General features: G+C 37.3%; 1 protein-coding gene across 5 annotated transcripts in view; it reads right to left on the bottom strand.

Annotated features, from left to right (window-relative positions):
• The window catches only part of DIDO1 (death inducer-obliterator 1), a 45,136-nt gene that overhangs the window by 6,050 nt on the left and 14,882 nt on the right, over positions 1-24,204 (bottom strand). For all 5 annotated transcript variants that reach the window (XM_075176728.1, XM_075176730.1, XM_075176729.1 and 2 more), the window contains 13 exons: positions 22,650-23,412; positions 22,004-22,319; positions 20,473-20,757; positions 19,304-19,523; positions 5,535-6,036; positions 4,802-4,961; positions 4,410-4,526; positions 3,898-3,999; positions 3,254-3,392; positions 2,630-3,104; positions 1,165-1,318; positions 843-932; positions 428-623 (listed from right to left, as the gene is read on the bottom strand). In XM_075176728.1, the coding sequence (XP_075032829.1) occupies positions 428-623; positions 843-932; positions 1,165-1,318; positions 2,630-3,104; positions 3,254-3,392; positions 3,898-3,999; positions 4,410-4,526; positions 4,802-4,961; positions 5,535-6,036; positions 19,304-19,523; positions 20,473-20,757; positions 22,004-22,319; positions 22,650-23,275 (3,382 nt within the window). In that variant the 5' untranslated portion in view covers positions 23,276-23,412. The remainder of the gene's footprint in view (positions 1-427; positions 624-842; positions 933-1,164; positions 1,319-2,629; positions 3,105-3,253; positions 3,393-3,897; positions 4,000-4,409; positions 4,527-4,801; positions 4,962-5,534; positions 6,037-19,303; positions 19,524-20,472; positions 20,758-22,003; positions 22,320-22,649; positions 23,413-24,204) is intronic.

Below are 24,204 nucleotides of genomic sequence, written 5' to 3'. Positions count from 1 at the left end.
ATTTTGACATCATGCACTAACAATATAGATAAAGTGAAAACTAAGTCACAGGTCTCAAGTGTTCTATATAAAAAAACAGATCGGGCTGGGTAGGCGAGCTGGAAAAATTCCTGTTTTTTTTAAAATCAAGTTGCTGTTCACCGGGGTACCCGTCAAGCCGCACTTCTAATCATCATTGCATAAGAGGTCACTAAACAAACACTCATGTGTATGCAAGTCAATGAAATGTCAATACTCAAAACGTAAACACACAACACACTTTTTCAAAAATAGTTTATTATTCTCACAGATATGAGACAGAAGTAAAGCAGCAAAAGATTCCTTTAATTTTTTTTTTTTTTAAAGGCAGAATTTTAAATACTTACCATTTTCTCCAACATAGAACTACACTAACATTTGATTTCTTTCCTAAGTACAAGACGCTTACCTGGTCCCTCAAAGGGCAATAGTTTAGATGGAATTGGGTCCTTTGCGCTCAGTGGGATGAGATAAAGATCCTTGATGTGTCTGTTATTATTGGCAACTACCCCAAAACGTCCACGGCTGCTGAAATAGGAGTAGAGCGAGATGTATGCCACCTCTTCCTCCTCCGTAGCAGGGTAAAAACGGATCAAGGACAACTCCTACAAACAAAATAAACAATTTTGCTATCTAAAAGCATACCAATAACTAAGAAATATCAGTAATCGCTGATCATTTAGATTTTTACTCTTCAAAAATAAATTTTGTGAGTTAAAAAACGTGAACCAAGAAGTCTCCGACAGAAAAGATCTGTGGTTCCAAAGAAAATCTTAACATGCAGCATCTGTTGTAACGAATCCTTCAGATGCTTACACACCTACCTTTGACAAAGAGGATTTTAGTTTGCCCACATAATCCCATACAGTCTTTGGGGAGATTCTTCCACCAATGTGGATTGTGTCCGGCAAGTCCTAAATGAGATATATTTGGCATTAAATACTTTTTGTTTCAAGTTTACATTTCTAACAGCTAAATGGGCTCATGAAAGATCCTTGCAGGTGATTGGGACATGTGAATCTATGTCATGTGAAAGACAGAATGAAAGGAAAGAAAGAATTGGAAAATTGGACCAGATAACAAAGTTTTGAGTTTGTCTAGTTGTAGGTCATCTGAAACTAATATTTATCCCAAGGTAACACAAACCTCATTTAGATACTCGACAGACCCAGACACAGGGTATGCCTTTGTGACAAACTTGGCCACGGATTGCATATTTATAAATCCTTTCCAGATTGGATTCATTCGAGAGAGGAAAAGGGACGTATCTCCATCTTGGGGTGTTCGGATATCAGGTAAGCTGCAGGAACGGAATCATAAAAAGGTGTCACAAAATTATGCCCTTCCTATGTATCTCTATAAAAGTGAAGAAGCAAATGGTTTTGCTTGTTGAGGTCAACTGGCCAAACTTTAGTTATACCCACATCTAAACTGATAATTAAAATTTATAGAAATACAATTAAAAACAAATTTAAAAAACAAAACAGCTTTTGTTTTGGATGCATTAATTTTAACAGCATTTTTAGCTTTGCTCCAAGTTGATGTTATGTATGACTTATGTGCAACCCAAAATATAGCAACAGCAAGACCTACAGCAGGCATGAAAGACCATTCATATTAAAGACAAAATCCTGCATCACATAAAACAAATAAAATTCTCTAGTAGAACAGATTATGCATATTGATATTAAATAACAGTCATGTCAACTCTACACATTTGTGACAATGTTGAGATTACTGTGGTTTTGGTGGCTAATGTTAACGAAAAATGCTTTAGAAAATTGCAGTTTATTTCTGTTATCATAGGATCTATCTGGGAGATGGCTCCATAATGCACTACTGAAACCTTTATCCTTGTGGATGATCCACCATACAGAACAAGCACCTTTACATTTGATTGTAAGTTCTAATGAGCAAGATCTATTCCATTTTTCTTCCTTGGCAAGCTTTTATACCACTGTCAATGTAAAAATAAAAAAAAATTCTGTGGTGCTGCAAAATGTGCCTTCACTGTACTACTAAAGGGATTCAAGACTGATGCTTCTTATGGTCTGATGGGTGTAGAAATGTTATGGTTTTCGTCATTACTCAATCTTTTCTACAAATCAAAACTGTGTGGCGGTATTTGACATTGTCACGCTCTTCCAACATACCCTGGATCCTTTTCATCAGGAGCAATTTAATGTGTACCCATCATCTACACACATTGTGGCAGCCATTTTTATTCGTAAGCATAAATTCATCAATTTACTAGTGAATATTGCTATCACATGTCTCTAGTGCATGGGTAACAAGCCAGCTATGCACCAGTAATGAAATATCAGACTGTAAAAATCTAGCCTACATTTACTTTTTATTCTGCGCTTATGTAAACTAGCAAGAGAAGATTTAACATAGTTTACAATGAGCAAAGAACAAATCAGTTGTTCAATACCTGTTTCCAGCAATTGTTATTGTATGTAAATATACACTCAATATGTGTATGTAAATACCCTAAATCCATAGTTATTTTGGAAACCACAGAATAAGCTATTTTAGCACACTGAACTGACTTTTAGTGAAGGGGCACCATGCATTATATACGTTCCAAAACAATTCTAGGACTACGCACTTGACATTTGGTGAAGTTAAATATTTGAGGTCAGTTGTTGGCTTCGTCAGGATTGACTTGGGAGTACCGAAGACTGGAGGAGGCTGCGGCGGCGCTGGAGCTTCCTCATTGTCCTGTGTCGTTTTAGGGCTGCTGTCTGGGGCAGTGGATGCTGTAGCTAGTGGCCGGTTTATAGCTCTTCTGGGGTCTCTGCCAGATACAGTAACTGTGGTAACAGGGTTAGAAGGGGGGAGAGAAGGGCCCTGACTAGGCAAGAGTGTCTCAGGGTGTGTGGGGGAAGCACTGGGAAATTGTGTTCTCTCAGGAACCGGTTCATTGCCATCGCCAATGTCTTTAGGAGGCTCCGATTCGTCTTCGGGTGGTGGAGGTGGTTCATTGGATAGCTCTGGCTTGATTTTTGTTTCTGTCTTCTTTATAGATGAAGTAATGATTTTCTGGCGTTTAGTTGGGGGCTCATCATCAGCAGACATCTGACCTGCAACGTGGAACACAATTTTTTTTTTTACCTTTTTTGTTTAAAAAAAAGTCTCAAACTTAAGTGTTCCACTTAAAATGGTCAATATGGCACTAAAACCTCATTTATTTAAGTGCCTGGTCAATAAATTGTTAGGAAAGGTTGTTCACCTGTACAGATTTTGCAATTCAGATCAAAGAGATGGGCACGGTGCTGACTTGTTGTGTCATTTAACATACTGCTGAATACATCTGGGAGGGCTGAGATGCTTTTTTCTGGAGGTGGAATTCTTGCAACGTCTTGCTGTTCCTATAACGAAGATACCCTCTGTTAAAACTACAATATGTCAGAACTTCATTTATATTTTGTGCAGTTTTCGCACACAAAAAAAAGGTAGCAACTGCTGCATTGATGATTCACAGTTCTACAAGGACATCTCACTGGCAGAGTCCACATACATGGTAACACTATAGAACACAGAGGGGCGTACTGAATTAGGTTTCCAGTTTGCAGGAACGTGCCGCGGAGTCAATCCATGTTACCGCAATAACGTGGAATTTCGTGCACAGTCCATAGGGTTGCGTAAGAAAATTTGCGTTATTGCGGTATCGTATTACCTGCAATACTGCGCAGGTTCCGCGGTAAGGACCGGAAACCTAATTGAATATGCCCCAGACAGTCAGCAGGAGAGATTACATGTGGATGACATTCAGATATCCACACTTTAAAAATGGTGTGCGTTTTCGATTACATTTTAAATTGTGAATATGTTCAGAAAGTGAGGCGTATACTCTGACATTTCTTTAAAACCCACCGTGTCAGTGTCAGACAAGGGAGGGGATTCTTCCATATCTACAACTGTATGTCTTGAGGGGATTTTACTTTCCATCAGAGACTTGGTTTTCAGAACTGTACTCTATTGGAGTGAAAAAAATGAACCCATTTAACAATACATAAAATAATTACATGCATAGAACAAGCAAACATGGGACCAGCTGACCTCCACTTAATCATTGAAATACACTTTTCAGTTTAATTTTCATTTTCATTTTTACAAACGACATTGGGCAACTTTAACATATAACGGACATTGATGACCTAATACTAATATACACAAACACTTCCGTAAAAATGCAGAGCATCAATTAATTTACCGGGTACTTATGAAACACACAATGGCTGCTTTCACTGACAAGGTGATAGGTGCACTTTAACACAGCAGCAGTTTGCAAACTAGAAATTGAAAAGATGGTCCATCATCAATTATTAATATTATGCAAGTCCAACAGCCCACAAAGTAGAATTCACAAACAGAATTCAACATACCGATTTTGATCCCGTTTCTCTCCACGAGGAAATCTTCTTTGAAACAAGGTCTTCGGGTTTCAGGCGCACTAGTTTTGCCAGGGAGATTTCTTCACGCAGAACTCTGTGGAAAAGTCCCTGAAAGAAAAGGTTTTTATTGCCTTAAATCCTGAAAGCAAAATATAATTATGAAAAAACACAATGGAGTGTATCATTCACCACTATTTTTCATCTGTAATAACTGTACTAAGTCAATTCCTGCACTAGCAAAGCCTATTCTGGAAATTCCTGAGTATTTCAAAACAATGCAAGTATGTAATGTATGTACTTTGAAATACATATTATAGAAGTAGTTAGATACAGCGTACATTATAAGATTTATGTATGTGCAAGAAAAATCCTAGTAATTTTACCTGGTTTTTCGGATCCTTGAGGTTAAACATGAGGTTTCGATACTTGCTCTTATACCGGCTATCAGTGTCTTTAAAAAGGCTGAACATTTCTTTTTCAATGTTTACTGCAATTCTTGCAACCTCGTTCTCTGCCATCACTAGATCATCACTGTCATTCACCCTAAGGGATAAAGGATGTAATATTTTAGTTATTCTGCAATGATAATATATATTTCCTATGTGTTAAAAGCTGTCAACAATTTTGCTAGCAACAAGAAATACCATTTACACACTAACATACTGGCATTTACAAGGAAGCACTGCTCTACCCAGGTATTTTTATATTACAAATTTTAACAATAGTTTAATATTCTCTATTTTACACTGACGCTCCTAAAACCATCATCCCTTTTCAACAAGTGTCAATGGTATGTCACTTCTACAACCTCCTGAACAAATTATCGAGTAACAATAACCCACTGCAATGAATATAGCACAGTCCTCTCCATAGATGCATAGGGTTTCATTCTATAAACTGCAATATGAAATGGCCAAAATGCCCATGCTATGCACATATTTAAAAGAAAAACATTGTCAGACCACCATTTGGCTTCGAATTTAAAATCGTAAACATGGTGAGCTAAGATTAATTCTGTAAACTATGTAACAATATTAAGTGATTCTAGTAGTTTAAAAACATAAGTTATCTGCAGTGTAATGCATATTTCAATTAATTCAGCTAACTTTCCCACACCTTTTGAAGAGGATCTCCTTCAGTGACCGCCGGATATTCTGTCGAATCTGAATATTGGGGACTGGATGCAGGGAACTGGATGCTGGCTTTGGTGGCATATTGGATGCTGGCTTTGGTGGCATATTGGACACCGATGTGGAGGCAGTGTGGGAAAGAGAAGCTACAGTTGGGTTTTTATGCAATGAGCTGGAGGGGGTTGTCTTCTTCACACTTGATCCAGAAGTAGATATTGAAGTCTTTTTTGGTATTGGAGGAAGTTTATTAGCAGCAGAAGTGGTAGGATGGTGGTAGGGTTTGATAGGTAAAATGGTTTTGGCGCTGCCAGCAAGTGGCTTTGATGATTGCTTGGTGGAAGCTGAGGGAGGGGAGGTCCTCTTCAGCATTGGTATCCGTGGTAGAGCAGAGATTGGCTTCATTGCCAAAGACAAAGGAGACAGTGCTGGCTTTTTCAGAGGAGGTGTGGGTGCCTCTGGTTTCTTTTCAGGTTCTTCAATTTTCTCTGCTGCAAAACAATTAAAATAAAATATATGAGAAAAGCTCCAAAACTACAAAATGCAGATTGTGTTGTGCAGCAATTATTTGTGTTCATGAAAAGAGGGAACTAGTGTTAACTGTAAGACGTGGACACTTCAACATAATAAAAAAAATAAAAAAAATAAAAATCTATGCGACAGGTCTGAGGCAAAGTAAAATACGTTATACGTTCAAAGTGATCACCGGTTCCTTATCGGACTAGTTATTTTGATAAGACAAATCAACTATAGGCATTTTTCACATTCACTGACAATTCTACTATTTAGTATAATGAGCCATGCAACACAAGAGGATGCAAATGTTTCCTTCAGTTGAATAGTTGCCTACAACAAAGTAGCTGAACGTGCGAATACAATATATTACTCAACTGGCAGCCAATGCCATCACAGAGGCCCCGGTTAGTAGTAAACTGATAGTTTGCATTCTCATGCATATTGGCAGCCTATAAAACGGCTGCTTCCACTCTGTGAAGGCGACAACTGCACTTAAGAATAGATGGATCTAAAGGCACAAACTGTTGCCTGTAGCTTATGCACCTAAAAGTGAGGGGGGGGGGGGAGAAAGGAGGAGGGGAGGGAAAAATGTTCTTATATTTCATTTGCATCAAGAAGCAGCCACAGTCACTACACATATGGAGAAATTTCTGCTAAAACAGTGACACTAAAGTAACAACCACCCTACTGCAAGAAGATTGTCTATAAACATTCAAAAGGTTTGAAATCTCTTACAATACAAAAGCTTGAGACATGGCCTAGCAGCAGGGATATGCACGAGTGGCCAGTTCCAGTATAGTCCTAAATATATCAGGAGGCGGCAAATATGTTTTAGAAAACACCACTACCCTCATCGTCTACCCAAAGTGATCAAATAAAATGGTGTTTAGCATATTCAGACAGAGTAGAAGACATCAATACAACTTATAGGGGGGTATTCAACTGTTAGCGAGATCCCCGGAAAACGAGCGCTCTAAAAATATTAGCGTTAATACGGAAATTACTCGTTGAATTTCATCTCGCAGCTTCGAGCTGCGAGATGAAATTCAGCGAGTAAACTACCGTATTAACGGTATTTACGCGCATATTACCGTATTAACGCTAATATATTTTGAGCGCTCGTTTTTCCGGGGATCTCGCTAACAATTTAATACCCCCCATAGGATGGTAATAGGGTATTGACTATATTTTTAAGTTGCCTTCAAATAAATGTTGATGTTGCCATTCTTTATGATCTGCAATTACAAAATTCAATAAAATAGGTTTACAAAATTGGGGACGCAAACATGTTTAATGATAAATTGCGGTAATGACAGGGACACTAAATTCCTTGAAAATGATTATGTAAAGAGGGAATATCAAACTTTCTTAACTCTCCACAAGTATGTAACACAAAGTAATAGCGATTATTCTAAGTGATATGGCCATTAAGCAAATATTATGCTTGTTGTCTCCCAAAGGAAAAAAAAAATACTCCTAACATGATCATGCAATTGAGTAGAGCAGCCGAATTGTTGCGCACTTTATATCCAAGTAAGTCAAAAGGCAAATAACGCTCTGCAGACCTGACCTTTCAAATGCAAGATTAATTCACTTTTAAGGATGCAGTGGTTATCTTTGGCAAATGTGTCACCTGGAAAACTTTTATGGTAATTGCTTTTGAGAAGCCTGGTGCGAGAGTATTGTGATTTTGCAAAACACAATGCAGTTAACACCAGAATGTACTCCATAACTGATCAGTGACCTATCAGCGCTTCTTAATTAGTAATAGACGAAAACTTCCAACTGATCGCTAAAATATTTTACTGAAGGATTAGTAAAGTGGAAACTTTTCAGTTAATTACTCAAATTGGGCTAGCTTACTTGTAAACAAAATATATTGGCGATAGAATTGTGAGGGGTTTCTCTCTCAAACCATACACCAGCTTTATGGACACCATATGACCGCAAGGAAGGGGAGGGTACCTTGGAAACGGGGGATCATATTTCATCAGATGCATGGATGGCCAAATTGTATGAACGTCAAGATGTTTCACTTTTATTTTTAGTTCAGTGGTCCTTCAAATGGTAATTTATGAACTTCTCAGGTAAATATATAAACATTTTATATTCCCTTGTTGCTGCACGTGATGTTCTCATCCATAATCCTGTATCCACTGCCCTCCAATTATAACTTCTTATATACATAAGTACGCAGTGCAATCACTAATTTTTTCAACTTCGAAGGAATTGACAGCTTATGTCCTTGTATATGGAGACTGCTTCATATATGAAGCATTGAATATAAAAATAGCAAACAAACCTCTGAAATTGGCTTACTCATTGGAAAGTTAGTGCATGGACTTCTTCTGCATAAGATGTGATAAATCAGATAAATGTAGGTTGGGAATCCTATCACAATAAAAGCTCATCTGCTAGAGGCGGATGAGCTGTTTTTAGGATGGAATGAGTCAGACACTGTTCTGCTCGCAAAAAGATCTAGCACTTAAGTAGGCATCTTCTTTTGTGCTATATGGCCAATATTCAGGATTTGTTTTAACTTTGTGTACTATCAAGGATATTTCCCAGTTTATCAGAATTGCCAACATGTGGATTATTATATAAGTGGTGAATACTGTGAATTTCTGTTTAAATGTGCAGAAATGAACATTCCAGCACATTGAAAATGCTGTGAATAAGTCACTAGTGGTAACATTTAAAGTGCTATTTTGAGAAACACCACTTTAAGGCCCAAAAAACTGAAAACCCACATTTTTCAGGCCCACCCACTGTTTTCAGGCCTCTCACTTAGAAATGACCAGCGTAGTGCTAAGTAGCACTGGGCCACCCCTCCTTGTACACCTGGCCAATGGGTACCAGGAAAGTAGTAAATACTACTGAAATGTTTTGTCAATAATAAAAAAAAAAAACAGTGCACCAACCCTAAAGAAAACCCTAAAATATAGTGCCATTGGATAAATTAAATAATAATGACCCCATTGAATAAACAGCACCCCCATTTAATAAATAGTGGCCCAATTACTAAATGAACAATACTGGCCTGATTAATAAATAATAGGGCTTACATTATGTGTTCTTGATCCTTTGTAATCCTTCAGAGACAAATAAATATAAGACCACATACAAAGTGAATTGCTCCTGAGGCGCTTCTAACACAAAAAAAAAAAGTTAATATCCTGTATGGCCGCCTACTTAATAGGGCGACAATCAGGAACAGCTATCATCCTCCCCCAAATCTGGTTTTACCAGGCAGTTTGGCCTAAACTACATGTGATTTTGGGGTTCGGAATCCGGCACACATCTCCAGCAGTTTGGCTTTCACTCTCCAACCGCTTGGTCTGTGGTGGTTTTAAAAACATGTTTAGTAAACTTTCCCCTAGGTCTTTATAGTTGGTTCAAAATTGTGTACAGACCAACAATTGCAGGAAAGGCTACTAAATGTCACAAAAACTTCACAGCAGCTTTACTGTTCGGACACAATCTGCCTTCATTAACTGAGCTTTTGTAAAGAAATGTACTGTTTTCAATATCAATTATTTCTTTACATGTTTTAGAAAATGGTCAAACTAGTCTGCAAGCAGAAATAAACTCACAATATGAGGCATATTCAATTGTTTGAATATCCCGCTGCGTTAAAATTATTACCGTTATTACGGTAATAGTAAGCTGGATTTCAGCTCACGGCTCAGGGAGCTACGAGCTGAAATCCAGCGAGAAAACTACCGTAATAACGGTAATAGTGCGCGGAGCGTGAGATTTTTGGTGTTTACGTCGACAATTGAATATGCCCCTATATGTTGAATTATAAAGAGGTGCACTGCAGTTTTGCAATTCTTCAAAGGTCAAAAAACTCTCACTAAAAATAATTTAACTCTAAAATCACTAAAATTAAACCTGCCATATTTCTAAGTACAGTATATTCCACATAGCAAGTCACTGATGTAGATTAATAAACTGCTCAGCTTTTAATTTTTTTCACTTACAACATTGTTTTTTTTTTTAGAAAATAAAGCAAAACAAAAAAAAAAAAATAGTGTTTTTATCATGTGATGCTACATGTGTTTAAGCCAGTGGATCCCAAACTGTCTCAGTTCTAGGCACCCTTAGGGGGTCTCCATAAATTTTTCCTGTCACCCCCAAGCCAAAATAATTACCAAGTTGCACCCGCCTTGCTTACCACCGACCCTAGCTGCGGCACCCCAGGGAGCCACAGCACCCAGTTTGGGAACCACTGGTTTAAGCCATCTCCATGGTATGTAATAACATCAAAATCCATTACATTGATTACATAGTTTACAATCTATAGTGGGAGGGTCACATTTTCAACTAACATTGGAATGTTGTATCGGTCAGCTATTGGAAGAGATTACATACATCTCCCCTATAGCTGGCAGGTACATCATTCCAAAGTAGTTGACACACTCATTACAAATTGTAAACTATGTAATATAAATCAGTCAATGTACTTAATAAACAAATTGGGTCATATCAATATTCTTCTAACGTTGCCGAAATATTTCTCTATATATACCAGTATAAATTGGGATACTGCAGAAAATGTATTCAAAATTCAGTGTCTATAAAAAAAAAGTTAGAAAATACTACATGTTGTCCAGATGAGCTGTTAGCAGTTTACATAAGTATTAAGTAAATCTGGTAAATGTTTTCACCACCTCTTATCATATTACAAAGTAACACTAGAAAAACTACAATTGACTAATGTACAATTAATGTCAGTTAATTAGAGCAGTGCCATTAAATGAAATTTATTGTTAATCAACTTACACTTACAGGCTTAATGTGCTCGCTCTCAATGTTGCTCCAAGACTTACTTAACTAACTCAAATATACTGGAGTTTCTGAAGCAAACACTTGTTTTTGGGTAATGGGGGGGCAGATAAGAGAAATGGGTCGACAGCACATAAAGCAGGGATGAGTTGGGGGCTGCAAGTTAAGGCGCAGAAGGCTGTATGTGGTCCCAGTAGCACCTGGTGTGTGTGTGTATGTGTGTGTATGTGTGTATATATATATATATATATATATATATATATATATATATATATATATATATATATATATATATATATAGATAGTCTCAAAATTCAGCAGCCTCAACTACCCCTTTATTTCAACTGGAAACACAAGACACGGTTGGCATTATGCAAGATATAGAATTAAAATCAGCCCTTAATTTGCACATTTGTGATTGGAGTATACATTGCAACTGTATATTACATGGCATGTTTTTAAAGATAATTGTGGTGTGATACAGTATTACTGTTAAGGCATCATCTTTCTTTTTTTGTTGCAGTTTTCTTTTCATTGTCCTCAAACTTGAAAAATTATGCAGACATAATTGTTTATGCTGGAAAACTTGAGAAGGGATGTTTATTTTTTTTTTAAAACCCCATTGATATCCAAGGGCTCATCAAAGAGAGCGATTTCTTGAGCTGGGTTACTAATGGAACTCAATATAAAAATGCAAGATCCATTGATCTCTATGCTGCAACTAGACAGCAGAGATATATACAGCTCAGTGGTTGCCACAAAAAAAAACCCATCAGCATGGTTCTCTTGCCATCTCCTCTAAGCTGCACTTATTACTATAATTTCTCCAGCATCTAACGCTGCATTCTGTTTAGAATGTACTTTAAGAAACTGCTTGTGCGGACGAGCCCTAAGCAAAAGATTTGTAGATGTCGCTTGCTGACCTATTTGAGGCATTCAAAGATAGAAAAAAATACATCCATTTGGGCTAGTCTTAACTGTAGTGCCTAAAACAAGTAGGGTAAGAAAATCACGCAGAACATACATGTTTTCTCTGTTAAAAAATATTAATTTATAGACTGTTTTTTCCCAACCCAACAAAACCCCTACCCCCCAAAGTAAACCCAACACTAACAGGTAGCATATTACAATGCAATAGGGGTATGTAATTACTTAAAAATTCATGTCTGTAAACCCATCTAGACTTCCATGCAGATTAGGAGCAGAGCTGTGTGCAGTACCTGTACACTACTGAATTTACCAGTCATGTAGAATAGCATTTTTGTTGATGTAAAAACTGGACGTATGGATAGGGGAGTTTCAAGTAGAGCACTCCTTTATATTCTTTTGACGGCTGGTAAAAACACAAATTTAAACGCAGTAAGTTTGCCCCGTGAACCTGGATTTTTGTACATGGACTCAACAAAATATATCAGTTCCAGCATAGCTCAGTTGTGGAAAATTAGCAGATGTGTCTTTTCACAATAGATGAATCAATCTCATTCCACAAATGGTTCATTGGATTGAAATCTTGTGGATGCCTCGGCATTAAAATTGAAGTAGATTTGCAGATGGACATTGTGCTGCCATGGAGGTAAGTAGTGTTTAGATATCCATATAACTCAAATGTTGCTCTATCAAGGGATGTCAATGTGTGCAATAAAAACACACTCAGTCATTTCACCTGCTTACACTGCAAACACCAGGCTTGTGCAGGTTTTAAATATGGTGGTCCTCATTTGCATTAAACAGCAGGAACTGGTATGCCTTGTGAATCCTCCAGTGTTGGCGTTTGTTGTGCCACTGCTTGTTCTATACAAACAGGTGAGATATGGGTTGAGTTATCATCTGTTGGACCCACTTCACAAATTGTGCTTTCTGATATGCCACTTTAGATGACACAGTTGTACTCAACTGTTGATTTGTTAGTTGTAGCTCAACTATCAGTTTACTCAAGTTGGTACAGCTCCAGTCAATCCCTTTCATCAAGAGTCAATTTCCAATTACAGGACTGCTTTTTGTCAATGTTATTGTTGTTATCGACAATTTGATATATTAAGACGATCATGCAAATCCCCTAGTTTATCATGCCCATTCTCCATCTGCATTGCACATAGCTAAACTCCTATTATAAAGGCCTGTTTGTTGGATTTTTTTTTTTACTCTATGTTGCTTTAGTTGGGTCTAATCTTCTAATGGCTATTCAGCATTTGTTTGACAAATCTCATAATAGAGCAAGTGCCAATAAGCGCCACTTTTCTACACAATCACACATTTCTAACAGACACACAAAATCATTCTTGCTTGTTCAGTAGTGAACCAGACTTTCTCTGTAGTGCCATGAATGAAGTTAGATATATTGTCTTCACCCAGCGCAGATTGCCAAGCTGGGCAACATGTAGGCAAGGATTGGCAAAAAAAAAAAAAAAAAAAAAAAAAGGTATCAGAGCAGCACATATAGTCACGTTCATAATTAGACTATGTTGGGGGGGAAATTATAAAGAGTGTGCTGCTGGACTCCTCCTTTGACTGCACAATCTGTAAGGGGATCATATGTGCAGTTAATCACATAGGAAGAGCATGTGTGCCTAACCACCCACATGGTCATTCTCTTTATTAAAATTCACCTCAATAATAACTTCACCTACAATTACACTGTAATGGCTCTGCTAGATGCTTATTTTTTTCTCAATTCCTGAGCTATTGGGGTATACAACTATACCAGCAAAATAAATTGTTTATATACGTTCAAGTTAAGTTTTTCAGGAACACAATTACAATTAAGCACCAAAAAAATAACCGCTCACATTAAAACAATAAAGCCATCTATGCACCGCTTTAAAAGGACACTATCGCAAAAAAAATAAAAATATATGTCCTATGCTTACTATAATGTCATCAGTCACAAATTCAAATGTCTATTAATGTCCGCTTTACCTTTTCAAACTTAGTCTTCGCAAGAGCTTTGCACAAGTCAAATCTCTTGCTGTGCTCACCTCAAGGGGGCAGATTCAATTACTGACACTATAGCATCAAATGGTACATTATTACCCGATGCTTTGGTAAAGATCTTCAATACGGTAATTAAGGGCAATATGTGCATAACAATTGCCATGCTGCTATTATGGAACCTTGTGGCTATTTGAATCTCCACCAAGTAAGAAGCTATTAAAACTAGGAAAAAAAAGGGCTACAGTAATAACTGAACCTTTAAAATGTGGTAGACTAGTTCCACAATAAAGCATTAAGTGTGTGCAATATACAGATGATATATGCTCCTTAAATCTACATTTAAAAAGAATGATTGATACACTTGTGTGGAGTGTCTTTGCTGGATTGTATGCTTTCATCTTTAAAAATGACTCCCTCACCACACATGGTTGTCTGAATTGAGAGCATACTGATAAAATATAGCCAACACTTTAAAGTTAAACTATGTGAGGTGCTAAACATTCTAGGCCAAATATGTAGATTTTAGAGGTTAATGGTGGCAGTTTTTAACATTTGTCTGTTGCCTGGCCTTTATTAATTTCCTATTAAATAACGTAATGGTGAAGGTAGAATACACAACTTGTGGTATGTAATTTTGAATTGATCAATTTTACATGTAAAAATGTGCCAACCTTTCGCTGCAGTGATCACAAGTAAATTTGTGAAATATATATATATATATATATATATATATATATATATATGTATTATATATACACACACTGCTTGATAAATGGACTGTCCTCTCCAAGTTCCTATTCTGTTATAACAAGGAAACCCATATATTTTTATTACATATTACAAACGTGTTTTTTGTTTTTTTTTTAAACTGCTTAACTACAAATACCTACCTATTTTTATTTACACTCTTTCTACATTTGTTGTACTTCGTTTAGTGAAGTCATACGATAGGTTATATTCTACTTTGGCACCAGCAGTTCACACATATGCAGTACCAGGTCTGGCTATAAGTTTGTCAGTGGCCATGCTGCATGCGTCCGGGGGGATGTGTTAGGATCACTCTCAGAAAGCAGTAAATCTTCATCATATTCACTCTTGGAAAAATCCAGGACATTTTCCACCACTAAAGCAAGTTGGATTCAAGAGTTGAATTTTCACTTTTTAAGCAAAACAGATAGCTGCTTTTGGTTTTTCTGTAACGTACACAGCAGCTATTTCAAGTATTGAGAGAAAACCCGACGGAACAACTAGGAAACAGCCAGAAATGTGTTACAATTAGTGTCGCTACTTCCTAGTACATGTACTTTATATTGATTAGCAGTCTCAAAACTTATGTTACTGAAACATGTAACATTTACAGACATTGAGTTTCCAAAAATGTTTGCAAGTTCTATGCTAGCCATCATCTTAGCCTGCTTCAAAAGCTACTAGGTGATGAAGCTCCATGGCACTTATACAATTGCAGCAGGCAACATTGTCTGCAGCGACCTATACACTCTCACCAATTATGTCACTGACCGCAATTGTGCTCAAGGAAAAATTTATCAGCACTGAAGGCCTTTTGGAGGGTGAGAAGAATGTTGAGTCATGAAGTTAGGAATTGAAATACCTAGAAAGTAACTTTAGGAGAACCTTGACAATCAAAGATAATCAGCTTTTTTTCTTTTAAACCTTTCTGGGTTTGGAACAAGAAAGAAATCCTTTATCCGTATGTGCTAGAAGAGTGTAATGAATAATAAAATAGTTGTTACAATTCAGCATAGGTTCCCTGAATGTAGGTTTATTTAGAGTAAACTGCAGATGCGAAGGACATCAGTCTACACTCCTCCCCAAAATATATTCTCAACTTTCATGTTCACACAGTCAGTCAAACAAATCCTGGACTTAACAGTAACATTAAGAGGTTGCTATTTATGCACGGATGTAAGGGTCAAAATTAAATGACAACCTGAACCAACAGTTTACATGGGAATGTTGTGTGAAGTTATTTACCTCAGTGTTAGCAGAAGACTTAGTCACTTATGAGGGCTGTCTGCAAACAAAAAAGGGACAGTGCCCACAATGCAACAAGACTCCTCTTTCTAGCGTAGTTATGAAAATTAAAGAAACATCTGGCTGTTTTGGGCAAAACCACCTTTTTTCTAATGCACCCACTTTCAGTCACAAATATTTCAGACTGAATTCTCCTTATTTTATTCCACCTACTCATGGTTGCAAATATATACATCTCTTTATAGGAGGTCCTTTGGGTCTGTTGCATTGCCAAGCAGCAGCGCAGAAAACTATTAGACATGCGTTATCTGTTAATTCCCCCTCGCCAAAGACTCTGAAGGGCATGTAGATGTAACTCTGTGGGAAGACATTATGCATCATGAACAGTTATAATTCAATAGTTATAGTGTTGGCTAAGGCCACTACTTACGATGTAATCCAATGCCTTGTATATAAAGAGCCCCAAACATCTTTATTTTTATCTAAAATAATTACACATATAAACTTTCTTTCTGTAAGGTATTCTATGAAATACTTGCTTTGAACATTAAATCAACAGGCTGTCTCCAATATTGCGTGGGAACACAATAACAAAGGACTTGTATTGTGTGTAAGGTTGTCTTACACTACATAAAACAACTTTTGAAAATCTGTGCCTCAGAGATAAAAATTGGTGAGCTGGGTTCCGCATGACTTTTTGGCGTACCAGGCCAAATCACTGCCTGCAGTTGACAGACACTGATAAGAGTTAGGTCACCAGTAAATATTCTCAAACCTGGCAACGCTTTAGGGTTTAGTGTCAGTAATAAATAATGCATTCAAAGGGCTAGACAAGGTCTTCCCACTGCTTACTCATGGTTTAACATGAACATGTGTAATATTAGATAAGCATATGGTTTATTTTTAAGTGATTATTCGCTTGTGCAAAACTGCATCTATCTTGGTAACTAAAACCAGCTGCAAAGTGGTCACACCAAAGCTGTTGGACTGAATGAAATTTTGATACACTGCTGTGTGCCATCATTGGACATAGCAGTTCCATTCATTCCAATCCCTACATTATTTAAAAGGTGGTACACACACTTCATAGGCCTTTATAAGGGTGCTCACACGTAATTCCTACACAGCGCAAAAAAACCTTTTTAGTGTTACATAAAAATGGTCTTTAAACAACTTCGGAAGCCATGGTGTATATCAAGCTGAATGCAGAGCTTCTATTCCTAAGAAATGAAAATGATGCAGTAATGTCAGATTGGTTCATGGCATTCTCTTTTTATAGGAATTGTTTCTAATAGTTTTACGCATTTTAGGGTTCTCTCAGCTTTCCAAACCATTTGTGATATGTATATATCAGCTCGTTTGTTCTGTATGCTTACAGTGAAAAGTGATGTGTAACAAACCTTTACCTTTCAATGTCTTCAGACATCCATTCAGACCAGTATATGTATCATAAATATTCATGTTAGTGGAGGGGAGCGTCCCTCATTTCTTCTGATTTTCCTGCTTGGAACGATTGGTTGTCACGATAAAAGCTGTATCAAGTCTCGATCTTTTCATCAGGCATAACACAAGTCGATGGATAACGTGTAATTGTCTGTAGCCATGCCTTAAGTTGTCACACGCCCACTAGTTCAGATATTTAAATCTCCCACACAAAATGGCTTTGTCAAAACTGAAGGACTAGAAGTTGTGCAACAGAAACTCTGGTAATTTAACAATGGGGTCCTACACTTATTCCATATATAAATGCATTAATGATTACAAATGCCCAAATCTGTAAATAATTACATGAATACATGGGGTTGGGTAGTTTACAGAACTAATTATATCAAAATAAATGGCTATTGACTCCTACCCGAATTGTATGTTATGACATATGTATAAGAAAAAGGTAACAGATGGGATAATTGTAAGATTACATCACACCCCTTAATATAAGTAAAATATTGTGTTTAACAAATTATTCTAAGGTGTGAGTATAATGTAGTTTGTAATCAGGTAAGAACAGATATTATAAATTCAAACCTAATAGACCAAAGCTAGTGAACATCCTTGCTTGCTTTAAGAGAGCTGGTAATGACTCCTGTGATCAAGGAGGGAAGATCTGCAGGGTATGTTTACACCACAATAAGTGACAGAACTGGGATACAATTCAGAAACCCATTATCCAGATATTATCTTTGAGATTTTTACAGGGAAAAAAAATACTGACAAACTGAGGTATATCTTATCTGAATTCTTGAATGTCTTACGACCTACAAACAATTTTCCACTTATGTGGCATCTTCAACACTTTAAATTTTGTGTGGACTAGATAACAGAAGATCAATACATGGAGCTGGTCAAGTAGTTGGAAAGCACAAGGATGGAGTGATAAAGGGGGTCCAGGCTAATACACAAAGCGAGCAGCTCATGATTGATCCCAGATACAAAACTCAGCTGAAGTCTTGTCTGACACAATGACTTTACAAAAAAAAAAATACAAAACAAAATATGGAGCATATAATATAATATAACATATAATACTGTGCATATAAACAAGACTTCACATGAAGGCGAGTTACAGTATGTTTTAATTTTTTTTCAGAAACATTGACATTATATGTCCATCAACACTTACCTGAGCTGCAGTCCACGCTGGATTAAAGGAAAGATCTTCATTCAGATCACATTAGATTACACAAACATTTTGTAATGTAACAGATTAAATTGAAAATAGCCCTGCAAATCTCTGACATCTTGTGGTTTAAAGCTGAAAAACAGCAACTGGGTCCAGAAAATTTCAAACTCATATATGGAGTACTTTTGCTGTGAAAATTGGATGGATAACTGACAAATGTTTTCTAACTTATTTAAGTCTGATGGTCATAAAGAGGTGTTATTACCAAAGCAGCCGATTCCAATGGTGAGATCTTATGTATGTTCATGGTCCAATAAAATATCTCAGCCATTGACGACGGCTATTACGAGAATTGCTAAAACAAGGCCTTCTAACGGCCTTGAGGCCTTCCCTCAGCATAAGCTAAATTCTTACAGCCTTAAAGACTGATATTAAAGACTGAGATATTAACCTAATACAGCCTGGTGATACATTGTTCAAAAATGGATAACTTTTGCAAAATGTCAGCCCCAGACAAGGTAGAATCTAATTTTAGAATAGTAAATGCCAAGCCTTTGGCTGATAGGACGTTGTCAAGACAAAGAAGAAGGCTTAGACCAGAAACAAGGTTAAGCAATCTATGGCTCCCATACTATTGTGGAACTACTACTGTCAGTACCACATGTTGCCTAAGCCTCATCGAGGGGACAGCCTTACCATCCAATTCAGTGCTGCACTATACTTACCTTAACTGTATTAACCCTATAGACCTAAAGTGATATCCTGAAAATAGGAAATAAGGACAGTAAAACCTCAGACCTGAAATGTGGACAGAACTGTGTCTAATGTTAAGTAGGTTACTCGTGTAGGTAAAAGTGTGCACAATAAGATGTTGATTGTGTGCTAGGGGAAAATTCCTACGTGATACATACATTTGTAAAATAGTGTAGATGAAATGGCAGGTGTCTTTTCTGGCTTTACTGCAATGTAATTATGGTCGCTCTCCCAAGAAGGCGCGCCGCTGTTCTCCACCTTTGCTTTATTGCTTGTTTCTGCCTCCATTCGTGGAATCATCACAAGGACTTTCTTCATTACAGGTTCAGGCTTCTCTAGAACAGTAGTTTTCTGTACAACTGGAGGTTTTGCAGAAACCTATAACAATATACATTAAAGTATTATCTTAACAAACCAGTCAGTCAGTTTGGTTTTGCATGTAATAACACACATGCTTAAAGGTCAGGTATACCAATAGAAAATCATCATCATCATCTATTTATTTATATAGCACCACTAATTCTGCAGCAATGTACAGAGAGTACAGAGAACACACACACACACACACACACACCAAGAGAGGCTAAGGACAATTTAATAGCAGCCAATTAACCTACCAGTATGTTTTTGGAGTATGGGAGGAAACCAGAGCACCAGGAGAACACACATGCAAACTCCACACAGATAAGGCCATGGTCTGAAATCAAACTCATGACCCCAGTGTTGTAAGGCAGAAGTGCTAACCACTAAGCCACTGTGCTGCTCACAAATGTGTGTAACTGAAAATTCTTGTCAATGTGAATAGGACACCGCCATGCAAGACATAAAGGATTAACAAAGTAGTGTTTTAAAACTCACAATGACAAAGGCATGACTACATTATTCCGTTTTCACACCAGTAGACTGTGTGTGTTACTATCTATGTCACTATGCTGTGGGTCACATCACCACCAAACAAAAGCTAAGCACACCGCCTCCGATATCCCCATTCAATGTATGGAGATAGTAATGGGTGGAAAAATGTGCAGATTCATGAAACTACAATTGTATTTATTGTTCTGTGGGCCAATGCTTCCCTCTAAGTGACATATATTGAGGCTGACCCACCGTGTATATTTCATGCCAGACATACAGAATACATCTGCAAAATCATTCTCCATATATAGCTTTTAAAAATTGTATCCAATTGAATGCTTGATGATCTCACACATACGTATTATATCACATTCTGCTAGTATTTAAATAAGACATTCACCCTCAGAGCAAACAAGGCTTACACAAATTCACATATAGCAAAATGAGTGATCAGAAAATGTATGTTTCTTACCTGGGGCTTGGGTGGGGATTTCTTCTCTGGTTTTACCTTGACCTTTTCCTTGGGTTTGGCTTCTTTGCCTGCATTAAGGGATTTCATTGTGGCAGCAGCATGTTTGAGGATGCAGTCATGACTGCAATACACAGAGTCAGGAAGGGCAATGTTTGAACAGCCTGGTCCAATGCACCCTGCAACATCTGGAGACTCAGACAATTTGGGAGGCACAGAATCCTCATGGCAAAGTTCAGTTGCTTCAGAAACCTCATTGATCTGTTTAGCAGACACTGGAACCTCAACCTAGAAAACAGGATTCAAATGAACTAATGTTCCTAAGGGGGGAAAAACATTTTCTATGGATTCCAGCTTATAGAAAGAAACTGCTTGCAAATGCCTATCTTGGTTCACCTGCTAACCTATTCTTTTATTGTACTTTATCAACAAGTCTATTATACTTCTAATGGAAACAAAAGGCCAAAACAAAAGCATGACATATGGAAACACTCTTGCTTCAGGAAAATCATTAAAAAACAGCTGAGAATATAACCTTTCATTTCACCCAAATAAAAGACATTACTGAGGCTTAAAACTGGAGAACAACATTGTATGTAGGTGATGGCTCTACTTAGTACAAGCCTTGTTTTATTAGTCTTTTATTCACAGTATAAGTATGATAATACCAAGCAATAGAATAGTTCAAAGCATTTCCTATTGTGCAATGTAAAAAGATCTTATATTTAGTTGTAGAGCCTAAAACATTACACAAGATAGCAACATGGAATTATAAAGAAGATCTCTAATCATATGTTCTGTACACAAGGACAATATATATGCTCAATGTGTTAGTTTGCTCAACAATTGAAGGTGATATTTGTATTTACAAAAGCTGTTGCACCATCCACCCTAAATGCAATTGGTCTTTGGACTCATGTCAACACTAGATAAGGATTATGATAGTTTGTGGAATACAACTGAACAAAGTATCAATACAGCAAACCAACAGACTAATGATAACAATATAGAGTTAAAGTAATAGTAATTAAGATCACACCATGCCAAGCAATAAATATTATGTTAAGCTGGCGTCCACACTACAGAAAATGACTGCAGATGAAAGTTCTGTTAACCATGTTACAAACTACTGAAAGTCTCGATAAACAAGCCGATTTACGTGAACACAGTTACACAATTTACCTTCAGATCTGTGCTCCTCATCTGCCATAATCTGCTGAAAAGATTGTGACTCTGCACATTCTATAGATATCTACCTACACTGCTGGTTGTCAGTGCATAAACACTTCCAAATTTGCCCAATATCTGCCCATTGTCGATCATGACTTTTAGTAAATTTATCAAATGGTACGATGTACTTTGGCAAATTATAATATGATTGTGAAAGCATACACACTAATGAGATACCTTACCAAACTCATTTATTGTGTGATCGGCATGATAACTGGATGAAAACCGTGTAATTTGTACACAGCTTTTACTCTGTGGTTAGCAACATTTCCAGATATTTTAGAATTCACAGACACATACTTACAGGATGAAATATCTTCAGTTTCTTTTTGCCAGTGGGATTTGCGGCCTTCTCAATTCTGCCCTTGATACCTTGATCAGATGCACACTGCTCCATAGAGACGGTACTGGTGACTTCAGAACTACATGAGACAGGTTCACCAACAGGCTGCTCTCTTTGGTCACTATTTGCACCACTTTCTCCATGCTCATGCAATACAGTGCAGTTGGGACAAATGTAATCCTCTCCATCCTTCTCGAGCAGCCGGCCACGGACTTCAGAAATCCCGACGCAATCACCATGAAACCACTCTTCACATCTGTCACAGCAAATCATAAATCTAGAATCCAGACAAAATACAGAAGTATATTAGGGGATTACTTGAAATGTGAGTTGAGACAATTGAAATATATTACAATTCTGTATCTCTGAAAATTCAAATTGTAGATTGTTTCAGGCTGAAAAAAAAGTAAACACAAATGGGAGGCAACGTCCGATAAAACCACATTCAGACCATTATCAATTAATATCCCACATCATATGCATAAGAAAGTCCAATGATTCCTCACATCCATCAGGGTACCCAAAGACAAAGCAAAAACCTAGGTGATGTGCTAAATCTTATTTTTAAAAAAAAAACCCACAAAGGGGAGATCAATTCACAGCTTACCTGTTGTTGTGAGGTTGGCGACAAATACAATACAGAGTGTTTGGGTCATAGTTCTCTGCTTCAGGTCTGATTTTTGGGAGTCCCTTTGTTTCCACTGGTTTCTGGTCTTCTACACATTCAGCGCTGCAGACCTCCTGCTTTACCGGAGTAGTTTGTACATGCTGCTGAAGTAGTGCTGCACGATTTGCACTCCTAGTGCGAACAGCGCCCTCTAGAAAATTTGGATGCTCAGCATTTGCTGCGCTTGTAGTTTGCATTTGAGCTATTTCAGCTGTAGGATTATCAGAGCGTCTGCTTCGTAGCCTTTCCTGAAGCTCTTTCAGAGTCATTCCATCACTGTCAGAACTGTCTTCCTCTTCTTTCTTAACTTCAGCATTAGAGGAGACACATTTCACATTTGTATCAGACTTTATATCTGGTGTGCTCTCTACGCTACCTTCTGATGCAGTTTCAGCATCAGTTACAGGACACGACCTATCACTAGAGTCCTCCACATTGTTGCTTTTTCGTCCCCTGTTCCTTCTGACTGTTGTAAGAAACTCCTCCACCCTTTCGGTGCGTTTTGGTTGCCTCCCACTACGACGAAGTGAGGGAACAGGTTGCTGAGCAGATTCAGCAGGTTCCATATCTGTGTCACTTACTATTTCACGTTTGGCAATAGTAGTCTTTCGAAATCCCCAGGTTTTCTTGAACTCCTTGCTTGTTGGCTTAAGAGTTCTCAGTATGTCCTCACTGATCTGATCTTTGTCATCCGCACAGGAGGCTAATATGACAAAAGGTAAAACAGATAAAGGATTAAACTAAAAAAGTGCAACTACACTGCAATCTATTTCCTGAATGGTGAACGTTAATATTCATGTTCTCATAACTTAATACAACTCATAAGGGTATACAAGGTAAGGGAATTAATGGGTACACCAGGAGAGAATCTGCACAAAAATGTTCTTGGAAACATCAATAATATGTAATATCTTGCTAAAATTAAAACCCCAACATATTGAAAAGCATCGTTTTTCTACTAAAACACAATTTACTTTACTTTCTACAAAATCATTAAAAAAAAAATCTCAGGGCTATTAAACAAAACTATCCATAACTGATAGTTGGTAGAACAACACACGTTTCATTTTTGCATTTGTATTTTTCCAACAACATTGAAAGATGACTGTAGAAATATACTTAAGTTTCTATAAAGGTGTTACTAAGGCAGATTGCAAAAGTACACAATAGCACATTCATTACTGTGTGAAGGGGCAAACACCATTTTCAGTGCATTCTCTTTGCACTATGTATCACGAAAAATACTGTGAAACTGCAAAGTATAAAAGAACAGATGTGTAAACCGACACAGTTTTTGTCAGTCTTCTATAATCTACTTAAAAAGCCTTCTTGAGGATCAGCTCATGTATGATAATCCTCTCATAAAAGGTGGATGCAAGGCCTGTTGTCATTGATGAAATGGCCAGGCTCAGATGGAAAACGAGAGGCAGGCAAAAGGGAGCAACAACCACTTGTAACCTCAAATACTTCCTTTTCTCAATTTTACAAATAAAAA

The sequence above is a fragment of the Mixophyes fleayi genome, chromosome 6, assembly GCF_038048845.1.
Source record: "Mixophyes fleayi isolate aMixFle1 chromosome 6, aMixFle1.hap1, whole genome shotgun sequence".
NCBI lineage: Eukaryota > Metazoa > Chordata > Amphibia > Anura > Limnodynastidae > Mixophyes > Mixophyes fleayi.
Note: the sequence above shows the minus strand (reverse complement) of the source record. Positions and strands in the feature narration are given on the sequence as shown.